The 20,293-nt window shown below is 41.0% G+C and overlaps 1 protein-coding gene across 1 annotated transcript in view; it reads right to left on the bottom strand.

Annotated features, from left to right (window-relative positions):
- Nucleotides 1–18,793, bottom strand: part of LOC126278674 (uncharacterized) — a 544,140-nt gene extending 525,347 nt beyond the window's left edge. The window contains exon 1 of the mRNA XM_049978912.1: nucleotides 18,596–18,793. Within this exon, the coding sequence (XP_049834869.1) occupies nucleotides 18,596–18,670 (75 nt within the window). The 5' untranslated portion in view covers nucleotides 18,671–18,793. The remainder of the gene's footprint in view (nucleotides 1–18,595) is intronic.
- Between the last annotated feature and the right edge of the window lie 1,500 nt (nucleotides 18,794–20,293).

Below are 20,293 nucleotides of genomic sequence, written 5' to 3'. Positions count from 1 at the left end.
TTACGGCTGGCACTCACTGTTGGCTTAACAAGGTACCAATGGAGATTGAACCAGGAGTATAGGGAAAATCGAGGGGAACAATTTGATACCTGACACTTTTCGTCTACTAAGCCTTACAAAAGCGACGTAAGCAACAGTTCATGTGTTAAAAATCAAGTAAACACAGTCTACATCGCGTTCTCAGATTTTTTTGTGTGTTAGCAACCGGTTCCGGCCCTTTCCTCAGACCATCTTCAGGCTGTTTCCGTACTTCTACGTATCCCGCTCCATCTGCCGCCACCAGCAACCATAACGAAACCGGTTGCCAACAAATAAAAAACCTGAAAACGCATCGAGACTGTTTTCATTTGATTTTTAGCGTTTTATACTGATCGCTGTGCTCCTATTACCAAATGCTTTCTAAAATTTTAAACAGTTCTTGTGTGCCGCGTGAGGTTTTCAGTATCCTCTCGCCCTCTTAGGCGGCCTCTCGACGGGCAGTATTATTGTACAGTAATATTGTGCGATATTATTGACTTCGTTCCCAGACGATTCAATAATATTGTCAATGGCACTATGTAATAGCACTGTGATTCGGAATGTTGGACGATAAAGATGCTACTGTGATAATTTCTCTACTTTGTTGCGAGCGAAATAAAGAGTGGATGAAAAATTGATTCAAGGACCGTCAAAGACCACTCACAGAAAGCTTTGACTGAGTTGAGGTTGTACCAATGTCTTGCTCCTGCAATTCTTTCGAAGTCTCGAAATTTACGAATGCAGTTTCACCTTACAGAGTTTGAAACATAAGTTATGCAAACGAGTCGTGCAATAATACGTGTACTAAATAATCACATTTGAGTAAACAACTTATTCACAGAGATAATCATCTACACACTACATTAATTAAATTTCGAGGCAGTTACCAATATTTTCTGTGCAATAGATCGTACGATTTATCAGTCTTCTTTGTACGTGCCAAACAGGTGGAAATTTCAAAATACGGTATCAAGAACACATAAGTCATAGCGACACGAACCAATTCACATTTTATCATCACACCACAACAGAAAATCACCACATAAACCAGTTAGAACACGCTATAGAAATCTTACACATAACACCGAAGGGCCCGAACTGAATCTTTTGGAAGAAACAGTAATTTACACTCATACGCGCAAACATCACAACAAAATCTTAAAGAACAACCTGAATTAAAACATAAAACTACATTGACAACTTTATTGAAATGACCTAAATCGATCACGTGTGGGCCGGCCGCGGTGGTCTCGCGGTTCTAGGAGCGCAGTCCGGAACCGTGCGACTGCTACGGTCGCAGGTTCGAATCCTGCCTCGGGCATGGATGTGTGTGATGTCCTTAGGTTAGTTAGGTTTAAGTAGTTCTAAGTTTTAGGGGACTAATGACCACAGCAGTTGAGTCCCATAGTGCTCAGAGCCATTTGAACCATTTTTTTTTTTGATCACGTGTGAAAAAAATTACGCACAGATAACACCACCAGTAAACAAAACAAAGCTAACAAAACCATACAAATCCACAAATTAATAACCGAGACTTAACCATAATACTAATAAACAGAAGAAAGGTTATATGTAATCGCAAACCCCTAAAATAAATCAGAGACGTAACGATCCAGTAAGCAAAACAAATATTCTAACATCTCACAAACCCACAGAATAACAATCCAGACATGTAATCACAGTACATTGTTAAAAGCTGTCAAAAGAAAATGCCAAATATAAAAATAACAACCATCTCAATTTAATGTTGCTTCTCGGCTTGACAGATCGCAAGTATCCTGTATTAAATTGTTCGTCTCGACTTCCTCTACACCACTATGGCACGTTTTAAACAGTTCTCGATTACGGCCTGTGCAGCGCTTATGTCACAGCGCTCTGTGGCTTGCCATTGATATTGTTGATGCAAATTTAAAGGGCCCTTTTTATGTCTGTGTTAGTAAAGGCTGTAGGGCGCGGTTCCCGCTAAGGCGATACGATATGCGATGTGATACGACCCAGAAGCAACCTGCATAGGGGGGCAGCGTAGAAACACAATGCAAGCGGCTTAACTCATTCACTCTGGGACGAAAACAACACGACACCGATACACTCTGTCGTATAGCGGGCGCAATAGGGAGTGCTCCTCGCAACTTGTGTCGTACGATACAGGGGGTGGGAAATTTCACGTCATCCGATGTGCCTAAAATGAAACTGTTTTCTGTAAAGTAAGCACAGCTACATCCGTTTGTGTAATGAGTTTCACAGTAAAAATTTTACTTTTTCCGTAAAAAAATTAAAAATCACGATTTTGGGATTTGGCCCTGTTCTCTACTAAGCAGTCTTATTCGATTTCAAGCAAACTATTCGGTAAACAAACTGATTTTTTCTTATGGTCTGACTCATAGCTGGATAATGAACAGATTTTCTGTCATTATTGTTAAAAGTTATTGTGATGTTTCTAAGTAAAGTACAACAATGCTCATATTTTGAAAAGTTTGCAGTGAAAAATGTGATCACTATCCAGTTTTCCATCTTACGGCATACATTACTGCATAGCAAATACAATCAACATATCGAAATCGTTTTTAACGGTGCAAATATATGATGTACGGAACAAATATATGATGTACGGGGTGACTCACTTAAGGTAGCTTTTATTTCGTGAACTGTTACACATATCGAAACGCGGTTATTGGTAATTGTTACAGCGTCGAAGGGCAGGTATTTTTTTGTTTGGTTAGTGTTTTTAGCGCTGGTATCATCAACGAGGATGTTGAAGCAAGTACGTTTTTTTTAATGGAATCGTATACTTTTTATAACTGCATTCGATAGTTCTTGGGAAGACAATTACAGTGGTATAGCGTTTGTCAATGTTGACGTTGAAACCTGCCGCATAAATTTCGAGAAATGTCCTTGAATTTGAGAGCACGTCGGCCGGAATCGGCATTAGCGGTGCAAACATCGCTAAGCAGAGCTCTTGTGCGACGCTGTGTCAATATGTCAACACATTTGCCTGCTTACCTGTCTGCACCGCGGGTCGCTCATTTCTGCTTCGACATTCGTTGCGTACAGACATGTACACAAATGATGAGAAGTTGGATACACTAGTTATATGTGGTGAATGTAAAAGAGATGCTGTAAAAACGGTACACCGTTATAAGGCTATCTATCCGGATCGCCAGTGTCCGATGCGCCAGGCAATTGCACGAATTATTAAGATGCTAGTGCGGACAGGCTGTTTGAACGTCAAAAAAAGAACAAGAAAGAGAATTTCAACTGACAGAACACGAAGAAGATATTCTGGCTACGACGCTAATGAATTCGCACAACGAGGTACGGAACATATTGCCAAGGAATGCGTAATCAGCCAGACGAGTATCATTCACACCCTGCAGCGAGATAATTTCCACCCCCTGTCATGTGTCATTACATCAGGCACTCGACGTCTGTGATATCAAACGTCGTACAGATTTCTGTACATGGTGTTTCAAAAATGACCGGTATATTTGAAACGGCAATACAAACTAAACGAGCAGCGATAGAAATACACCGTTTGTTGCAATATGCTTGGGACAACAGTACATTTTCAGGCAGACAAACTTTCGAAATTACAGTAGTTACAATTGTCAACAACAGATGACGCTGCGGTCTGGGAAACTCTATAGTAGGATATTTTCCACATATCCACCAAGCGTAGCAATAATATGGCGCAGTCTCTGAATGAAATTACCCGAAACCTTTGACAACGTGTCTGGCGGAATGGCTTCGCATGAAGATGAGATGTACTGCTTCAGCTGTTCAATTGTTTCTGGATTCTGGCGGTACACCTGGTCTTTCAAGTGTCCCCACAGAAAGAAGTCACAGGGGTTCATGTCTGGCGAATAGGGAGGCCAATCCACGCCGCCTCCTGTATGTTTCGGACAGCCCAAAGCAATCACACGATCATCGAAATATTCATTCAGGAAATTAAAGATGTCGGCCGTGCGATGTGGCCGCGCACCATCTTGCATAAACCACGAGGTGTTCGCAGTGTCGTCTAAGGCAGTTTGTACCGCCACAAATTCACGAAGAATGTCCAGATAGCGTGATGCAGTAATCGTTTCGGATCTGAAAAATGGGCCAATGATTCCTTTGGAAGAAATGGCGGCCCAGACCAGTACTTTTTGAGGATGGAGGGACGATGGGACTGCAACATTGGGCTTTTCGTTTCCCCATATGCGCCAGTTCTGTTTATTGACGAAGCCGTCCAGGTAAAAATAAGCTTCGTCAGTAAACCAAATGCTACCCACATGCATATCGCCGTCATCAATCCTGTGCACTATATCGTTAGCGAATGTCTCTCGTGCAGCAATGGTAGCGGCTCTGAGGGGTTGCCGCGTTTGAATTTTGTATGGATAGAGGTGTAAACTCTGGCGAATGAGACGATATGTGGACGTTGGCGTTATTTGGACCGCAGCTGCAACACGGCGAACGGAAACCCGAGGCCGCTGTTGGATCACCTGCTTCACTAGCTGCGCATTGCCCTCTGTGGTTGCCGTACGCGGTCGCCCTACCTTTCCAGCACGTTCATCCGTCACGTTCTCAGTCCGTTGAAATTTTTCAAACAGATCCTTTATTGTATCGCTTTTCGGTCCTTTGGTTACATTAAACCTCCGTTGAAAACTTCGTCTTGTTGCAACAACACTGTGTTCTAGGCGGTGGAATTCCAACACCAGAAAAATCCTCTGTTCTAAGGAATAAACCATGTTGTCCACAGCACACTTGCACGTTGTGAACAGCACACGCTTACAGCAGAAAGAATACATACAGAATGGCGCACCCACAGACTGCGTTGTCTTCTATATCTTTCACATCACTTGCAGCGCCATCTGTTGTTGAAAATTGTAACTACTGTAATTTCGAAAGTTTGTCAGCCTGAAAATGTATAGTTGTCCCAAGCATATTGCAACAAACGTGTATTTCTATCGCTGCTCGTTTAGTTTTTATTGCCATTTCAAATATACCGGTCATTTTTGAAACACCCTGTAGGTTTGACAATCAGCATCTGAGAGACGACTCAACGTTTTTCCATCGTGTGCTCTTTACCGACGAAGCAACGTTTACTAACAACGCTAATGTAAATTTGCATAACAGGCACCACTGAGCAGCCGAAAATCCACACTGGCTTTGTCACGTGCCACGTCAATGGCCACGGAGTGTAAATTTAAGGTGCGGCATCGTAGGAAGTTACATGGTGGGATCTTACTTCATCTCAGACGCTCTAAGCGGACATTCGTACGCACTCTTTCTGATGAACATGCTGGCGATTCTTCTAGAAGAAGTACCACTGGATATTCGACGGTATATGTGGCTGCAACACGATGGTTGTCCAGCTTACTCGACCCGTGTTGCAACGCAAATAGTGAATGAGCATTTTCCTGGACGTTGGACAGGACGAAATTCTGTTTCAAACGGCCTGGGAGGTCTCCCGATTTGACGTCTCTCGATTACTTTCTCTGGGGAGCACTTAAAGATGCAGTCTATGACGAAGCCCCAACTACGCCAGACGATATGTGTCGTCGAAATGCCAGTGCGTGCTCTACCATATCATCTTTTATAATTATGTCTGTTCATCGTTCTCTAGTACTGCGATTGCAAATGTGCCTTTCAGACCACGGTCAACACCTTGAACACATGCTTAAATAAAGGATAAAGTTATTTTTTTGGAAGGAAAAATTTATGTTATGTGATTTGGGTTGTTACCAAATCATTGTTAGTAAATTGTTTATTTCATTTACATGTGTACGAAATTGCACTGCAATGTCAAAAAAGTCGACAGAGCGTATTTCACGTAACTGAAACACTGTCTTTACGCGCTTACGTTAAGAAGTATGGTTCAAATGGCTCTGAGCACTATGGAACTTAACATCTGTGGTCATCAGTCCCCTAGAACTTAGAACTACTTAAACCTAACTAACCTAAAGACATCACACACATCCATGCCCGAGGCAGGATTCGAACCTGCGACCGTAGCAGTCGCGCGGTTGCGGACTGAGCGCCTAGAACCGCTAGACCACCGCGGCCGGCGTTACGAAGTAAATATATTTTGCGGTGTACAGGTGGTTCACCAAAGGATGTTTAACAAAATGTTTAGTTCAACAATGTATCCCATATGATACACTTTAGATCAGTATAGGTAGAGACAGTTGTCCGACAGCAGGTAACATACCTCTAAAGAAGCACACAGCCAGTATAGGAAAAGATAGGTCAAATCTTCCTTCTAACGTTTAGATTTTTAATGCAGTAGTTGCTTTTCGTAGCGTATAAGACCTCTTTAATTTTGAAGAATGAACAGCTGATTTCCCTGCTCCAGTTCACGTAAATCTGCTAGGACACACAAATGTGAAATAGTTTTCCTAAACACTTTGTGATACGCTAGATTCTATCCTGTGTCGTATTTCCAAGTACAACATTCATAGATGGACCTGCATGTAGGTGGTAAATTGGATCAAGGATAAATAAAGCTTCATTCTCGAAGTGCAGGCTTACCTTACGGTATACAGCTACGCAGCCTGGTCCGAGATGGCTGCTTGGCAGTGTTTGCATCGCAAATGCCGTTTCCGGCCACCGTTCTGTCACAGTCTAGGATATTTCTCGATTTTTTTTTTTGCAAGTTTGAACGCCAGCATTATCAAACGCTAGATCACCGTAATTGTCTTCACAAGAGTTATGGAAGGCAGTTATGAAAGATAAACGGTTCCATTTAGAAAAAAAGATGTACTTCAATATCTCAGTTAATACCAGTGCTAAAAGCGTTAACCAAACAAAGACATTTGTGCCCCTCGACGCTGTAATATTTGCCGAGAATCGTGTTACGACATGTGTAATCGTTCACGAAATAAAATGGGTGTTACGTCTCACATGACTCACCCTGTATGCTGCGGGTTGTCCGCATCGAGGTTGGTAGCTATGCGCGCTAAGCGACGCTACTGGTGCCTTGCTATAGCCTACCATGGGTAGAGCGGGGCTGCCTCGTGTTTATTTTGTATGCTGCCGATACAATCCGAAGCTGGAAACTAAAAACCTTACTGAATTAAAAGAAGCAGGACTCAAGAGCTAATGATGCTGACTGAATGTTTTCTCAGTCTGTGCTCCCTGATTTCAGGAAACTGTGATAGACGCAAGAACGATGTGAAAGCTAAATTCCTGTGACTTCCGAATGTGCTGCAGGACAAAGCTGAGAAGGATGTTTCGGGATTTCCCTTATCGTCGATGGTGAGTGATCTCTCTTCAAACCCAGCAATATTTTTTTCTTATTACTCGCCAATCTGATTCATATATTACTTTACTATGAAAAGGATAGTTCCTACCCACCATATAGCGGAGATGCTGAGTCGCAGATAGGCACAACAAAAAGGATGTGTCAAAATAAATTTTCGACCAACGATAGCTTCAGCTGCCAGAGACTGTGTGTGTGTGTGTGTGTGTGTGTGTGTGTGTGTGTGTGTGTGTGTTGTTCATTTTTGACAAAGACCTTGTTAGTCGAAAGTTTTTTATTGTGTGTACCTGTGATTCAGCATCTCCGCTGTATGGTGAGTAGTAAGTATCGTTTACATAATATTGTTACACTCCATCATGGATTTTCCATTGTTCGATTTCATATATTACTTTGTGTTACAGAACAGTTGCAGAAATACTGTTCTAGCTCTATTAACCTGCAACCCTGATACATAATGAGGGGGTACCGAGAAAAACGGAATCATTTTTTGAAAGCTATATATTTTCAGTTGTTTACAAAACAACATCATTCCCTTATATACTCTTCATTGCAACTAATACATTTGTCCCATCGATCTTCCACTGTTAGAAACATTTATTGTAGTCATCTCTAGAAATGACAAACAGTTCCTCCCTCGTTTTTTTTTTTTTTCTTGACTTCTTCAGTGTTGTCAGATCGGTGTCCTTCCATGTCCCTTTCACGCGTGGTAATAAGGAAAAGTCATTCGGAGCCAGGTCAGGGAGTAAGGTTCGTCGGGCAGCGGTACCATGCCGTTTTTAGAAAGAACCAGTCTCCTGTTTGCAACAAATCGTGTCTTTTTTTAAGAACACTATTGCGCAGTCTTCTTACAACATTCGAATAAAAGATCTGATTAACGGCCTGACCCGGGGGAACAAACTCTGAATGAACTTTTCAATAATTTCGTCGATTTGTGCAATTGATGGACGTCCAGAGTGAGGTTTGTTATCAGTCGACATGTCGACATTTTTTAATCGAGCTAACCACTCGCACATTTGAGTTTTTCCGACAGTGTATCTTGGTAAGCTGTTTTTAACATTAAAAACAATTTCAGCGGCATTTTTACCGGCTAGAAAACAAAATTTCACAGCTGCACGTTACTCACTTAAACTTAGCATCACAAAATACGAAACGAGAACAAAACAGCGCTAGCAATAACAATCACCGCAGATGAAGAGAACAAGCCAGATCGACTACACAACGGCACTGAACTAGCAATGAGTTGCTCTAGACACGCCAAGCGCCAGAAAAGGGAGGTAATGACAGTGAGACGTAAAGTGCCCTCCGCCACACACCGTTGGGTGGCTTGCGGAGTATAAATGTAGAATGTAGATGTAGATGTAAATTACTTCATTGCGGCAGATAATATGTTCAGACGTAAAGAGTTTGGTAAATGCTTGTCAAACTTTAAACCCGTTTTCTCTCAAAAACCATGTTATTCGCCATGGTTGTCGTCGCCCACGCTACAATTTTCATCCGATTTTAATAATTTTTTATCCTTCTTCAAGCAAAATAAGTTCTCTTCGGTTCATCGTAGCCGATTTTTTTGTGTTGATATTTAGCATCTTTTTCGTCCGAAAAAGAGGGGTCAAAGATGGCATTTTTTTCAGATATCTGTAATTTGGCCATTTGTTCATTGTGTTAAAATCTCTACGATGAACTAAAATTACATCTCTAAGGATCGGGGCGATACGTTAAGTCCATGTCCACAGTGCTGAGAGCCATTTTTGAACGTTAAGTCCATGTTTCAGATAACCACAACAGGAGTTACAGCGACAACCGTCGATATACCTCCTTTCAGAGCTGCCTGGGGAAAATTCCAGTGACCCAGTGAAGATATTAATATTTTTCAATAAAAAAATTCTAATAAGAACTTCAATGTATGCTTTATTCATTGCAGCAAACGTCATTTGTCTACTACCTTGCACCACGGTGAAAAAAAATCCTGAATTCGAGCAAAGTTTTCGTACTTCATCCTGTCGTTCCCTCTCAACTACTCAATTACACCATAGTATACTGTTATAACACGCATGCGACCATCATGATGAAGTAAACAGAACCTGGATTCATCCGAAAAAATGACGATTTTCCATTCGTGCACCCAGGTTCGTCGTTGAGTACACCATCGCTGTGATGCAGCGTCAAGGGTACCCGCACCTATGGTCTCCGAGCTGATAGTCCGTGCTGCTGCAAACGTAGTCGAACTGTTCGTGTAGGTGGTTGTTGTCATGCAGACGTCCCCATCTGTTGACTCAGCGATCGAGACGTGGCTGCACGATCCGTTAAAGCCATGCGGATAAGATGCCTGTCTTCTCGACTGCTAGTGATACGAGGCCGCTGGGATCCAGCACGGCATTCCGTATTACCCTCCTGAACATACCGATTCCATATTCTGCCAACAGTCATTGGATCTCGACCAACGCGAGCAGCAATGTCGCGATACGATAAACCGCAATCGCGATAGGCTACAATCCGATCTTTATCAAAGCCGGAAACGTGATGGTAGGCATTTCTCCTCCTTACACGACGCATCACAACAACGTTTCACCAGGCAACGCCGGTACTGCTGTTTGTGTGTGGGAAATCGGTTGGAAACTTTCCTCATGTCAGTACGTTGTAGGTGTCGCCATCGGCACCAACCTTGTGTGAATGCTCTGAAAAGCTAATCATTGGCATATCACAGCGTGTTCTTCCTGTCGATTAAATTTCGCGTCTGTAGCACATCATCTTCGTGGTGTAGCAATTTTAATGGCCAGTAGTGTATTATTCCAAACCCATAGCATTTCTCGTTTCACCAGCCATCGATAGCCCTTAAAAATTACAAGCATCCATCAGAAAAGTCCATAGTGGTATAACACGGTAGATAATGAAGTTTTGCCTAATAACCATACGGCAAAAACCCTCCTCTTCGTGTGCTGTTTTTGCCAATATCTCATTTCGATATATCAAACCGTTCATGAAATATGAGGAATGTTGTGGATATTTCACTCTGGCCTTATCGCTGGCGCCGTACGATCACAAATGAGTTAACTACGTCAGATCAGTTTTCTCGAGACTGGTGTCAGACAGAGACCTCCACCTAATTCTAAACAAAAATTCAATATGTTGGCTAAATTTCATATTCAGCAACATATTATGTATTATGCACCAAACGCGAAATAATAGCGACTTCTATCTCTCATTGTAAACTTTTGCGAATTTCGCGCAATGTTACTTCCACGTCAGTATCACAATAACTAAGACGATTAACGAAATGATGGGCACATCGTAATTAACCTGACATATAAAGCTACAAATTAAGCATAAATGAAATTGTTTTACCTAATGGTTCCTGCAGAGCCGTTTGAGAAAGGCTGCAGGGCGTGCGCGTCGACAGGTGGCAAACCCTTGTCCGCCTCTCCTTCTGAACAAACGAATGATCTCGCCCAGCGCTTTGGGCGAAAACTGGATACTGCTCATCAGCTACCTTGTCTTGTTCCACCTATACCATGAAGTACTGGCATGTGACAGTTGGTGGAGATCGGTCCGTCAGACGGAGTCGTTAAATCCGACGGCCCCTTGATACTATACGAGAAGGGTAGGCTATGTGCCAGCGCCAGGTTTCATCCTCCCCTTCACTAGTTATCATCATACGACATAAATATAACACCACACTATACACACATTCATTACACTCGCATACACTCAACAAATACACACAAGTCACCTCACATATTCGGAAGGAAAGTATCATTGTGCACAGTGGAACTAAACACTTTCCGACTTGACGGATGAACCCTGGGGCCTCCCAGCATACACAGCCATATGACTGTACCTTACTTATGCCTAAACTGAGCCTTTGCAGTTACTTTTGCCGTTGTCACAGTGCAAACATTCGCAGAGTTTGTCCCGATCCCACATGGATCAAAAAACTTAAACTGCTGAATCGATAACCCAGTTTGGAAACTATTTATTTTAGCCAGTGGTACAACTAGGAACAACCACAGAAAAGATGATAGATTATAAGAATGAAGAAGCCAAAAGCTTTGTCTGATGATAGCCACAAAACTTTTTCTTCCTTAAACAGAAAGTACCTCACAAGTATAATTACTTCTTCAAGTTATAAGATCTGAAATGGTCTAGAAAAGTGGTTCCCAACCTTTCTTAGACCATAACCAGTGAGTGCAATTACCCGCGGCCTCCACCCCTCCCCCCTCCCCCTGCCATCTGCTGCCCACCCCTTCTCCCACATTATCACCAACTTTTAGCACCTAACTAAACTGTAGCATGAAGAACTTTTCTTGGAACATGTTTATTTTTCAAATGATGAAAGCTGAATGAACTTTTACTTTTATTAATTCATGCATTCTAGTTACGTGACAGCAGCATTTCTAATTAATTTGTTACAATCCACAATTAATATTAACTGCCTTACAGGGCCAGATTAATACTTCTATAGAATATGTGTTTAACACCCTGGGCTTGAGAAGACAGTTCAATGTATTATCCATTTGCGCGCATATCTTATTGTGTGTGTGTGTTTGTGGGTGTGTGTGTGTGTTAGAATGAATGACGAAGGAATTCGTGGTGCATCGCATGTGTTGCCCACAATTCGTTCTCAGATAAGAAAGCGAACTATCCACAGTCAGGGTAGGAACTTGTTACAAAAAATTCTTTCCCTGCACTACTTCGCTCCATTGCGACACTTACTTGACACGCACATTGCAACCACATTTAAAATCAATCAAGTTAAAAAGTGTGCACTATGCGCTCGAAAATCACTTGCTTCCTGGATTTACTTCCGAGCTGGCAGAAATTGGACGACTTCAGCCTGTTATTGCTTGGATCTGATCACAGCCACTGATTGCAAAAATAATAACTCATTTATCTGTTTCGAAACAAGTAATGAAGCTATTTCTGGAGTACTGCAGGTACTATTTAAAACTTGGAGAAGACGTTTTCTTGAGATATTTAGCATTTGTTGCTGTTCGGGACAAAGCACAACATATGCGTATAGTGGATGGACTGTGTAAGTAGCGTGTAAACTCGATCGCATTAATACTACTAACAGAGAAAAAGTAATTATCGGTATCTTATATAATCAAAATTAGAGTTTTGCAAAATTGTTATAAAACAAATGATCTTTTGAAAATAATTTAGTTTCGTGACTGAAACAGAATTGAATCAGAAACTTTCATTTTATTCCTCTAGGGGCAATAACCTCCAGGTTGAGAGCGACTGGTCTGGAATGTGGAAAGACGATCTTAATGTCCAATATAACTTTTATTTGTCTACATCGCGAGATTACAAAATGATGTTACCGGTTTCGATTGTGCTAGCAATCCTCTTCAGACCCAAAATCGACGAAAAAATATTCTTCATAAAATGTTCCTTGTACTAACTATAAATACGGTACGAAAAGAAAGAAAAGTGATAACAACATACCATAAAATATCGTTACAGACTGTAACACGCCGCATGTTGCACATCCCAGTACTGTGTCATGAAACTACTGTTTCTTTCGTGATGCTTCTGTTTAAGATCGTGAGGCGTGCATTTGCTACAGGCCACCACTGTGTGCATAATTACATAATAAAATTTATCATATTAAACCAGAGTTAAACAATATACTAAAGATTGTAGTAAGAGATTTCAACAACTGAAACTAATGAAATATAAGAACATAAAATAATAATTCTATTGAGCAGGCTGCTAACAGTAATTTAACAAATAAAATTCAAGGTACAAAAAAAGTAAAGCTGTACCTTCATTTCTATGATATAATTTAACAAATAAATTGAAAAATACAGAAGAGCAGAGAAGGTGCGTTGTGTCAGCGGTAACTTTACTGCAGCCACCAGGGGTCGCCTTCTTCCGGTGCGCTGTGTCTTGTTGGCGTCAGTGGCCCCTTGGCCCCTTGCTGTAGTGCAGGCGAGTGCACAAGGGCCATGCGGAAGCAGTTTGACCGTCTTCTCATCTTCACACGGGACAGTAAGCGGCATAATCACTCTTATTTCGGCGTACATCGGTGAATGACGGCTACACACATCGCGTCGGAAGAAAGCGACCGCTGGTCACTGCACTAAATTTACCGGTGGCTCAACGCACCCTTTCTGCACTTCTGTGTTTTGCATTTTATTTTTGTAAATTACTTCGTAAGTTACTGACGTGAAATAAACTTTTTGACGCTAGAGCTTGGTTTTTTTTTTGTACTTTGCATTTTATTTTTAAATTTCTGTTAGCATCCTGCTCATTACAGCTCTTGTTTTGTCTTCCTATATTTTTCATTATTTTCACTTGCTGAACTATTTTACTGCAATATTTTGTATATTCACTAACTTTGTTTTAATACGATAAATTTTATTATGTAATTGTGCATACAGTGGGGCGCTCTAGCAAGTAAACGCCTTTTACTATCTTAACATCACGAAAGACACAGCAGTTTTATGACACAGTATTTGAATGTGCGACGTGTTACACTTTGTAACGATATTTTATGGTATTCTCTTTGTCACTGTACTTATTGCAAAAAGAACTTTATACAAAAAATATTTATTTTTGTCTATTTTAGATCCGAAAGTGACTGCTAGCATAATCGACACCGGTAATATCATTTCACAATTTTACGATCTGACACAAAAAAGTTATATTTTCAAGTTATAATTGCAAGTACGAACTTCCGACAGCTAATTCAGTTTTTAAGCCATTAACGAAACTCTATCCAGTTTACGCATATTCCTTAAATTCATTAATTCATCACGTGGCTTTTTTTTAAAACAGTAACATATAAAGAACTCCTAAAAGAAAGACAAATGTTTGTGGAACACATAACATGGGTCTCTATGGCGTAAGCAGACACCTTAGGTCGAGTACGCAATGAGGTAAAACAGTTTTTGATCAGACTATTCATCCCAGAACCGAAATTTGAGACAGACTGCTTGGAATCCACGAAAGAAAGTGCAAGACTGACTCTTAAATGTACTCCAATTAACGAGCAGTCGCTAAATGACTTCCATATGAATATCAGCAAAAATTTTCTGTGCTAACAGTGTTCATTAAAGGGCGTACCGAGAGTCAGCAATATCCCCCCCCCCCCCCCCGCAGTTAGCAATCCATAGTCCATACAAAAAATTCTAATCTTCGCAGACAGAACTAACTCCATCCTATCCCATCATCCAACCACACAGACAGACCTATTAGTTTGAAGAAATCCGATAGTAAGCCATTTGCCGTGAAATCTCAAAACTACTTCGCCGTAAATAGCCGCTGTTTTTCTTGCAAATGAAAATTCACAGTGACTCACGGTTCTGAAGTACTTCTTTAGCGTTGACTCTTCAATTCACAATGTTCTTCTCATTCACTAGACTATGTCAAAAACCACTAAAAATTTGAATGCAGAGAGTATTTGCATGTTTACAATGTTGCCCGAGTGACAGCAAAATCACAAGCACAAATCTGATGCAATCTTTTCTGACAGTTGTTGTATCTATTTCAGTTTTACTTCAATTTATGGTATCTTTGTTACGAAATTATTATTTTTTTTTTTACTGGCCATTATTTTATACCTCTCTACGCGATTCTTGATCCTATCGAACAAGACATTGTCTATACCGACTGTGCGAATCTAAGTCGCAGCGTCTGTTTTAGTCTTTCGTCACACCTCTTCTTATCGGTTGGAATGAGCAGGGGAGTGATACGAATTCTGGCTATTGCTCTAATTGTTCTTATAGTTCCAAGAAATGATTGGTTTGTCGACTCAGGACTTGAGTTTTGAATATTTTTGTAGAATACGAATGGAAAACTCAACGCTAAGTCATTATAAACAAAAAGAAGTAAACAAGGACTTATTATTTCCAGTTCACTACCGTGATCCATTAAGGAACAAATCTATATTTGTTAAAGTTTATCTTGTGGCGCCGAGAAAAAGATATAACCATTTTCATAAGCCTGCAGAAATATTGCGGAAGACCCACCGCCGTTTAATGGGCGTGTTAGAAAACTGCTTCGTTAACAAAGAGAACTTCATCACAGGTTCGAGAGATGCCAAAACCTAGCAGACAAACAGAAGCTAAATGAAACGAAAATGAGCGTAATGAGATCAATGAGAGAAGCGTTCACTGGCTTTGAAATTAAAGTTTTGTCGACGGATATGACAGAAAACCCTAAAGGTTAAGGTCTTATGTAACATCAGTAAGCTGGTCGAAATCATCTATTCAGTCAGTAAGTGACCATACAGACACGGAAACGGAAGATAACAAGGAGAAGGCCGAAACACTGCATTCGTTCTTGGGAAATTGTTTCACCGCTGATGCCTCATTTCAATCAGCGTACGTACATGGAAATGGCATACATTGAGATAACTGATCTCGGAGTGAAAAAACAACTACACCCGATTAGTAGTGCGAAGGCATCAGGACCAGATGAGATACCTGCAATATTCTACAAAGATTATGCGAATGAACTTGTTTCCCTTCTAGCAACAGTTTATCGTAGTTTGCTGGAGCAACAATCGACTGGAAAAAAGGGCATGTCATTCCCGTTTCCAAGAAGAGTGGTAGGACAGATGCACAAAATTATAGGCCTATATCGGTGACGTCAGTCTGTTATAGAATTAAGGAACACTTTTTATGTTCAACAATTATGACGGTTTTGGAGAACTAACTTCTCCTCTGTAAAAATGATCATGGATGCCAGAAACAAATCTTGCGAAACTCAGCTCGCTCTGTTCCTCCATGAGATCCATAGTGGTGTAGACATCGGTGCTCATGTTGATGCGGTGTCTCTTGATTTCATCGTCCCGCACTGACGTTTAGTGAAAAAAACAATATGAGCTTACCGATCATCAGACCAGATTTGCAACTGGATTCAGGACTTACTTGCAGACAGAACTCAAATTTCGCTCTTGAGGGAACAAAATCTATAGATGCAAAGGTACCTTCCGGAGCGCCCCGAGGAAGTGTGACAGAACCGCAACTGTTTGCAATATATATAAATAATGTAGAAGAAAGCGTAGGAAGCTCTTTAAGACTGTTCGCAGATGCTGTTGTCTATAAGAAAGTAGCAACGTCAGGAGACAGTTTCAATTTGTAAAATGACCTACAGAAGATTGATGAATCATACAATATTTGGCAGTTGACCCTGAACGTAAATAATTGTAAAATATTGCGTGCACGTAAGAGAAAAAGTCAGTATTGTACAACTACACTACTGATGACAAATTATTCGAAACAATATGGAACGTAAAATATCTAGCAGTAACTATGCAGAGCGATCTTAAATGGAACGAACACATAAAACGAATACCATGAAAAAGAGACGCCAGACAGATTCACTAGAATCTTTGGGGAAAGGTAGCTCACTCACGAAAGAAGTAGCTTACAAGGTTCCTGAGTATTGTTCATCTATCTGGGACGCTTACCAGGTAGGATTAACAGAAGAGACAGAGAATATTCAACGAAGAGCGACGCATTTCGTCACGGGATCGTTTAGCCGGCGCGAGAGTGTTACCGATATACTCAACAAACACCGTTGGCAGACGTTACAAGAAAATGGCTCTGAGCACTATGAGACTTAACAGATATGGTCATCAGTCCCCTAGAACTTAGAACTACTTAAACCTAACTAACCTAAGGACATCACACAACACCCAGTCATCACAAGGCAGAGAAAATCCCTGACCCCGCCGGGAATCGAACCCGGGCGTGGGAAGCGAGAACGCTACCGCACGACCACGAGCTGCGGACACGTTACAAGAGAGTCGTTGTGCATCACGGATAGGTTTACTATTGCAGTTTCGGAAATTACTTTCCGGGAACAGTCGGACAACGTATTACTTCCTCCCACATATACTAGCGAAATGACCACAACGAGAAAATTCGAGAAATTAAGAGCCAATACAGAAGCTTACCGACACTCATTCCTCCCACTCGATATTCGCTGAGAGGAACAGGGAAGGGGGATAAGTTAATGGCACTTGAAGGGCCCTCCGCCACACATCCTCAGATGGCCTCCAGAGTATTGATATAGGTGTATATTAAAACAAACGCACCTGTTGAATCATGCTTGGAGATGTAGTTACGTTAATACTACTGATTCTCGGCCTCCCTGCAATAATGTAAAAAGACATTGATTGGCGACTCCATGGAGGTCTGTGTGCACAACGACCATAAATCTTAAATTAAAAGGAAGGTCAGCGTTGGCCGTAATATTGATGATTTATTGATAGCAAAATCGATTTTCAATCACGTAGTGATCATCTTCAATGCTGAGGTGTACAAATTAAACTCATAGACACTGGTATCAAGTTATCAGTAACCAAAGCTGAGAAGCGATCACAAATTATTTTGATCGCTTCTCAGTTTTGGTTACTGATAACTTGATACCAGTGTCTATGAGTTTAATTTGTACACCACAGCACTGAAGATGGTCACTATGTGACTGAAAATAGATTTTGCTATCAATAAATCATCAATATTACGGACAACGCTGACCTTCCTTTTAATTGAGTGTGAAAAGAAGTTTTTGTAAATATTTCTTTCCGTTAATATCCTATTACCTAACATAATTAGACGTAATAAAAGATAAAAATACGATGCCACACAGTTATGTACACTGTAGATAATAGGCACCAGTTATAAAGTGGTGGCAGCAGTGTGTTTCGTGATTACTAAACACAGTTTTCAACAATTTAGCTCAGATCCTGTGAATGATCGTGATTCCATTTTGAAATTCGGCTCCCACCCAGTCGCGACAAATTTTCATAATCAACTATAAACACTGTCAAGTAATTTATTATATCAGAGCTGTCTTTGAGCCTCAGCACATGTGAAAGAATGCTTGAGTTAATATTCTCAGCAACAAATACTTTCGTTTCGAAACAATCTCTGGCGAGTTACTCCGAAACATTGTTTCGAAACAAAGTTTCGGTATCTACTAGCCGCTGTAATTGCAGGACTCAGTTTTCAGAGCAAAATCTACGGTTATCTGCCCTCCCCCCACTTCCCCCTACACTGCGTTTCCGCGGCGCCGATGAAGACGAAATTAGACTAATAAGAGCCTGCTTAGGGAGGTGCAACCAGTTTTTCTCCCCATATGCTTTTCTTGAGCGGAACTGGAAGAAATCTTATTGTATGATACAGCGGAAATACCACGATGTAATAAGCTGGGGAGTATAAATTTCATCGTAGACAGGAATGAGAAGTGACTAAGGTCTGAAACGACGGAATTCTCAAGCGAGTACCGAGAAGATAAAAAACGTTTTAACTGTTATCGTACGACTACCTCGCATCACAGATACAGTACTGTGAACAAACATGTAGTGTGAATGGAGAAGTGCGTTCCTACCTGTGAAAAACCGCCACATTCCAACAAGACGACGGCAGCTACAATCGCGATGTTCCACGTACGAACGCGGCCCATGCTGCACGACGTGCGAGATCTCGCGTCGCGAGAACGAGGTTGCCGCTGTTACGCACACACTGTCTGCGTCCAAACACGCCTCACGCCGCCGCCGCCGCCGCCGCCGGCTCAGATACCGTCGTCTGCGCCGGCTGCGCGATAATGGTCGATAGCTATCGACCAACGCGACACTGTTCGATACGTCGTCAAATTTCGACGCATGCGTACCACACATAGAGCCAGTTCTAGTCTCCGGTTAGCAGCCGGTTAAACTCTATTCTCGGAATAGCGCGATAAACGCTTTGAACGAACCCGGAATAAGGCCTAACCGGAGAATAAACTCGAGATAACTGGCGATTTCTGGCAGGTTAACGATGTTAGCCTCGGAATAACTTTCAAAGATAGCAGGGATAGTGACAGATGCCGACAGCGAAGATAAGCTTTTGGCAGAGCTGTTCGTCAGAATGAGCAAAGGAAAGAAAGAGAGACGACGACGATTACGAATTTATACCCAGGTTTTGCTTATCAAAGGAAGCCGTACTCTGTCTCGTCAATCATGTACATGGGGAACTGAAGCATATGACTTACTGTTTATTTGTAGCAATAAACATTCGAAATCAGTATCTGGTGAATTCTGTCGTGTTATTTATATAAATAAGGTATATTAAAATGACGATTCATACAAAAATAGTCTTCTTTATCTGGTGTGTGTTACAATTACTGTAGTAGCGAAAAGAACTGTTTCGTTTTATTTAGCAGGCAGAGACATAAGAGACTTAACCAAATCGAAAAACCACGCCAGTTATGTGAACTATTTGTATTAACAGCTCTTTTGTTTTTGTCGAAACACTGATTTTTGTGTTGCAAAACGTTTTGATAAGTCAGTAGTATCCCAGTTACATTAATACCAGAAAATATTGTCCCACTGTGTTATCAACAAGGAATGCCGCTTTTTGTGAACACCACAGCAGTGTTAGAACAACTCTCCGCCTTTTGGTGGAAATATTAGAATCATAGGCCCATTAATGCATCAGAGCAAGAACATTGTCTCCCACCTACAATTATTCACTGAAGCTAAGGAACTATTTGTTCTTACCCAGGCTAAGTTCAACACAATAAGATTAAGAAGAAAGTTTGCTTTTTTTAAAAAAAAAGTTGGTGCTTCCTTAGCTATGCAATGTACCTGTTATTTCTTTTTTTTTTTAAGTTGATGCTTGCCTAGCTATGCAATATACCTCTTATTTCTCAGTTATCAATATTAGCACACAAGTGCACCCATATTTGTCATAAAATAATAGCAGTATTTGTATGTTATAAGAACAGAACAGGAATCTAGTTATTGAATCTACATAGTCGTGGGATGTGGAAGGAGTGCCTGCTAAGTTTCTGTCTTTCCTTGAACGTCAAGATATTTTTAGTATCCTCCTTTATGTCAAATTGTAACTACTAGAAGGTAACTTAAATTGAAATACCTTGTATTGTACTTGTGTGAAGCATCATTTTTCTGAAACTAATGGCTTCTTATGTTTGTTTAATGTAACAAAAGATTTTTATAGAGGCGTAAGAGTGAACAGTACTTACTGCTACAGATTTGGCTTAGTGAACTAGGGACATTAGTGTGCTCTCAATTTTTTGTCACATTAA

Source organism: Schistocerca gregaria, chromosome 6 (genome assembly GCF_023897955.1).
Source record: "Schistocerca gregaria isolate iqSchGreg1 chromosome 6, iqSchGreg1.2, whole genome shotgun sequence".
NCBI lineage: Eukaryota > Metazoa > Arthropoda > Insecta > Orthoptera > Acrididae > Schistocerca > Schistocerca gregaria.
The sequence above is the reverse complement of the archived record's forward strand: the minus strand, read 5'-3'. Positions and strand labels throughout refer to the sequence as shown.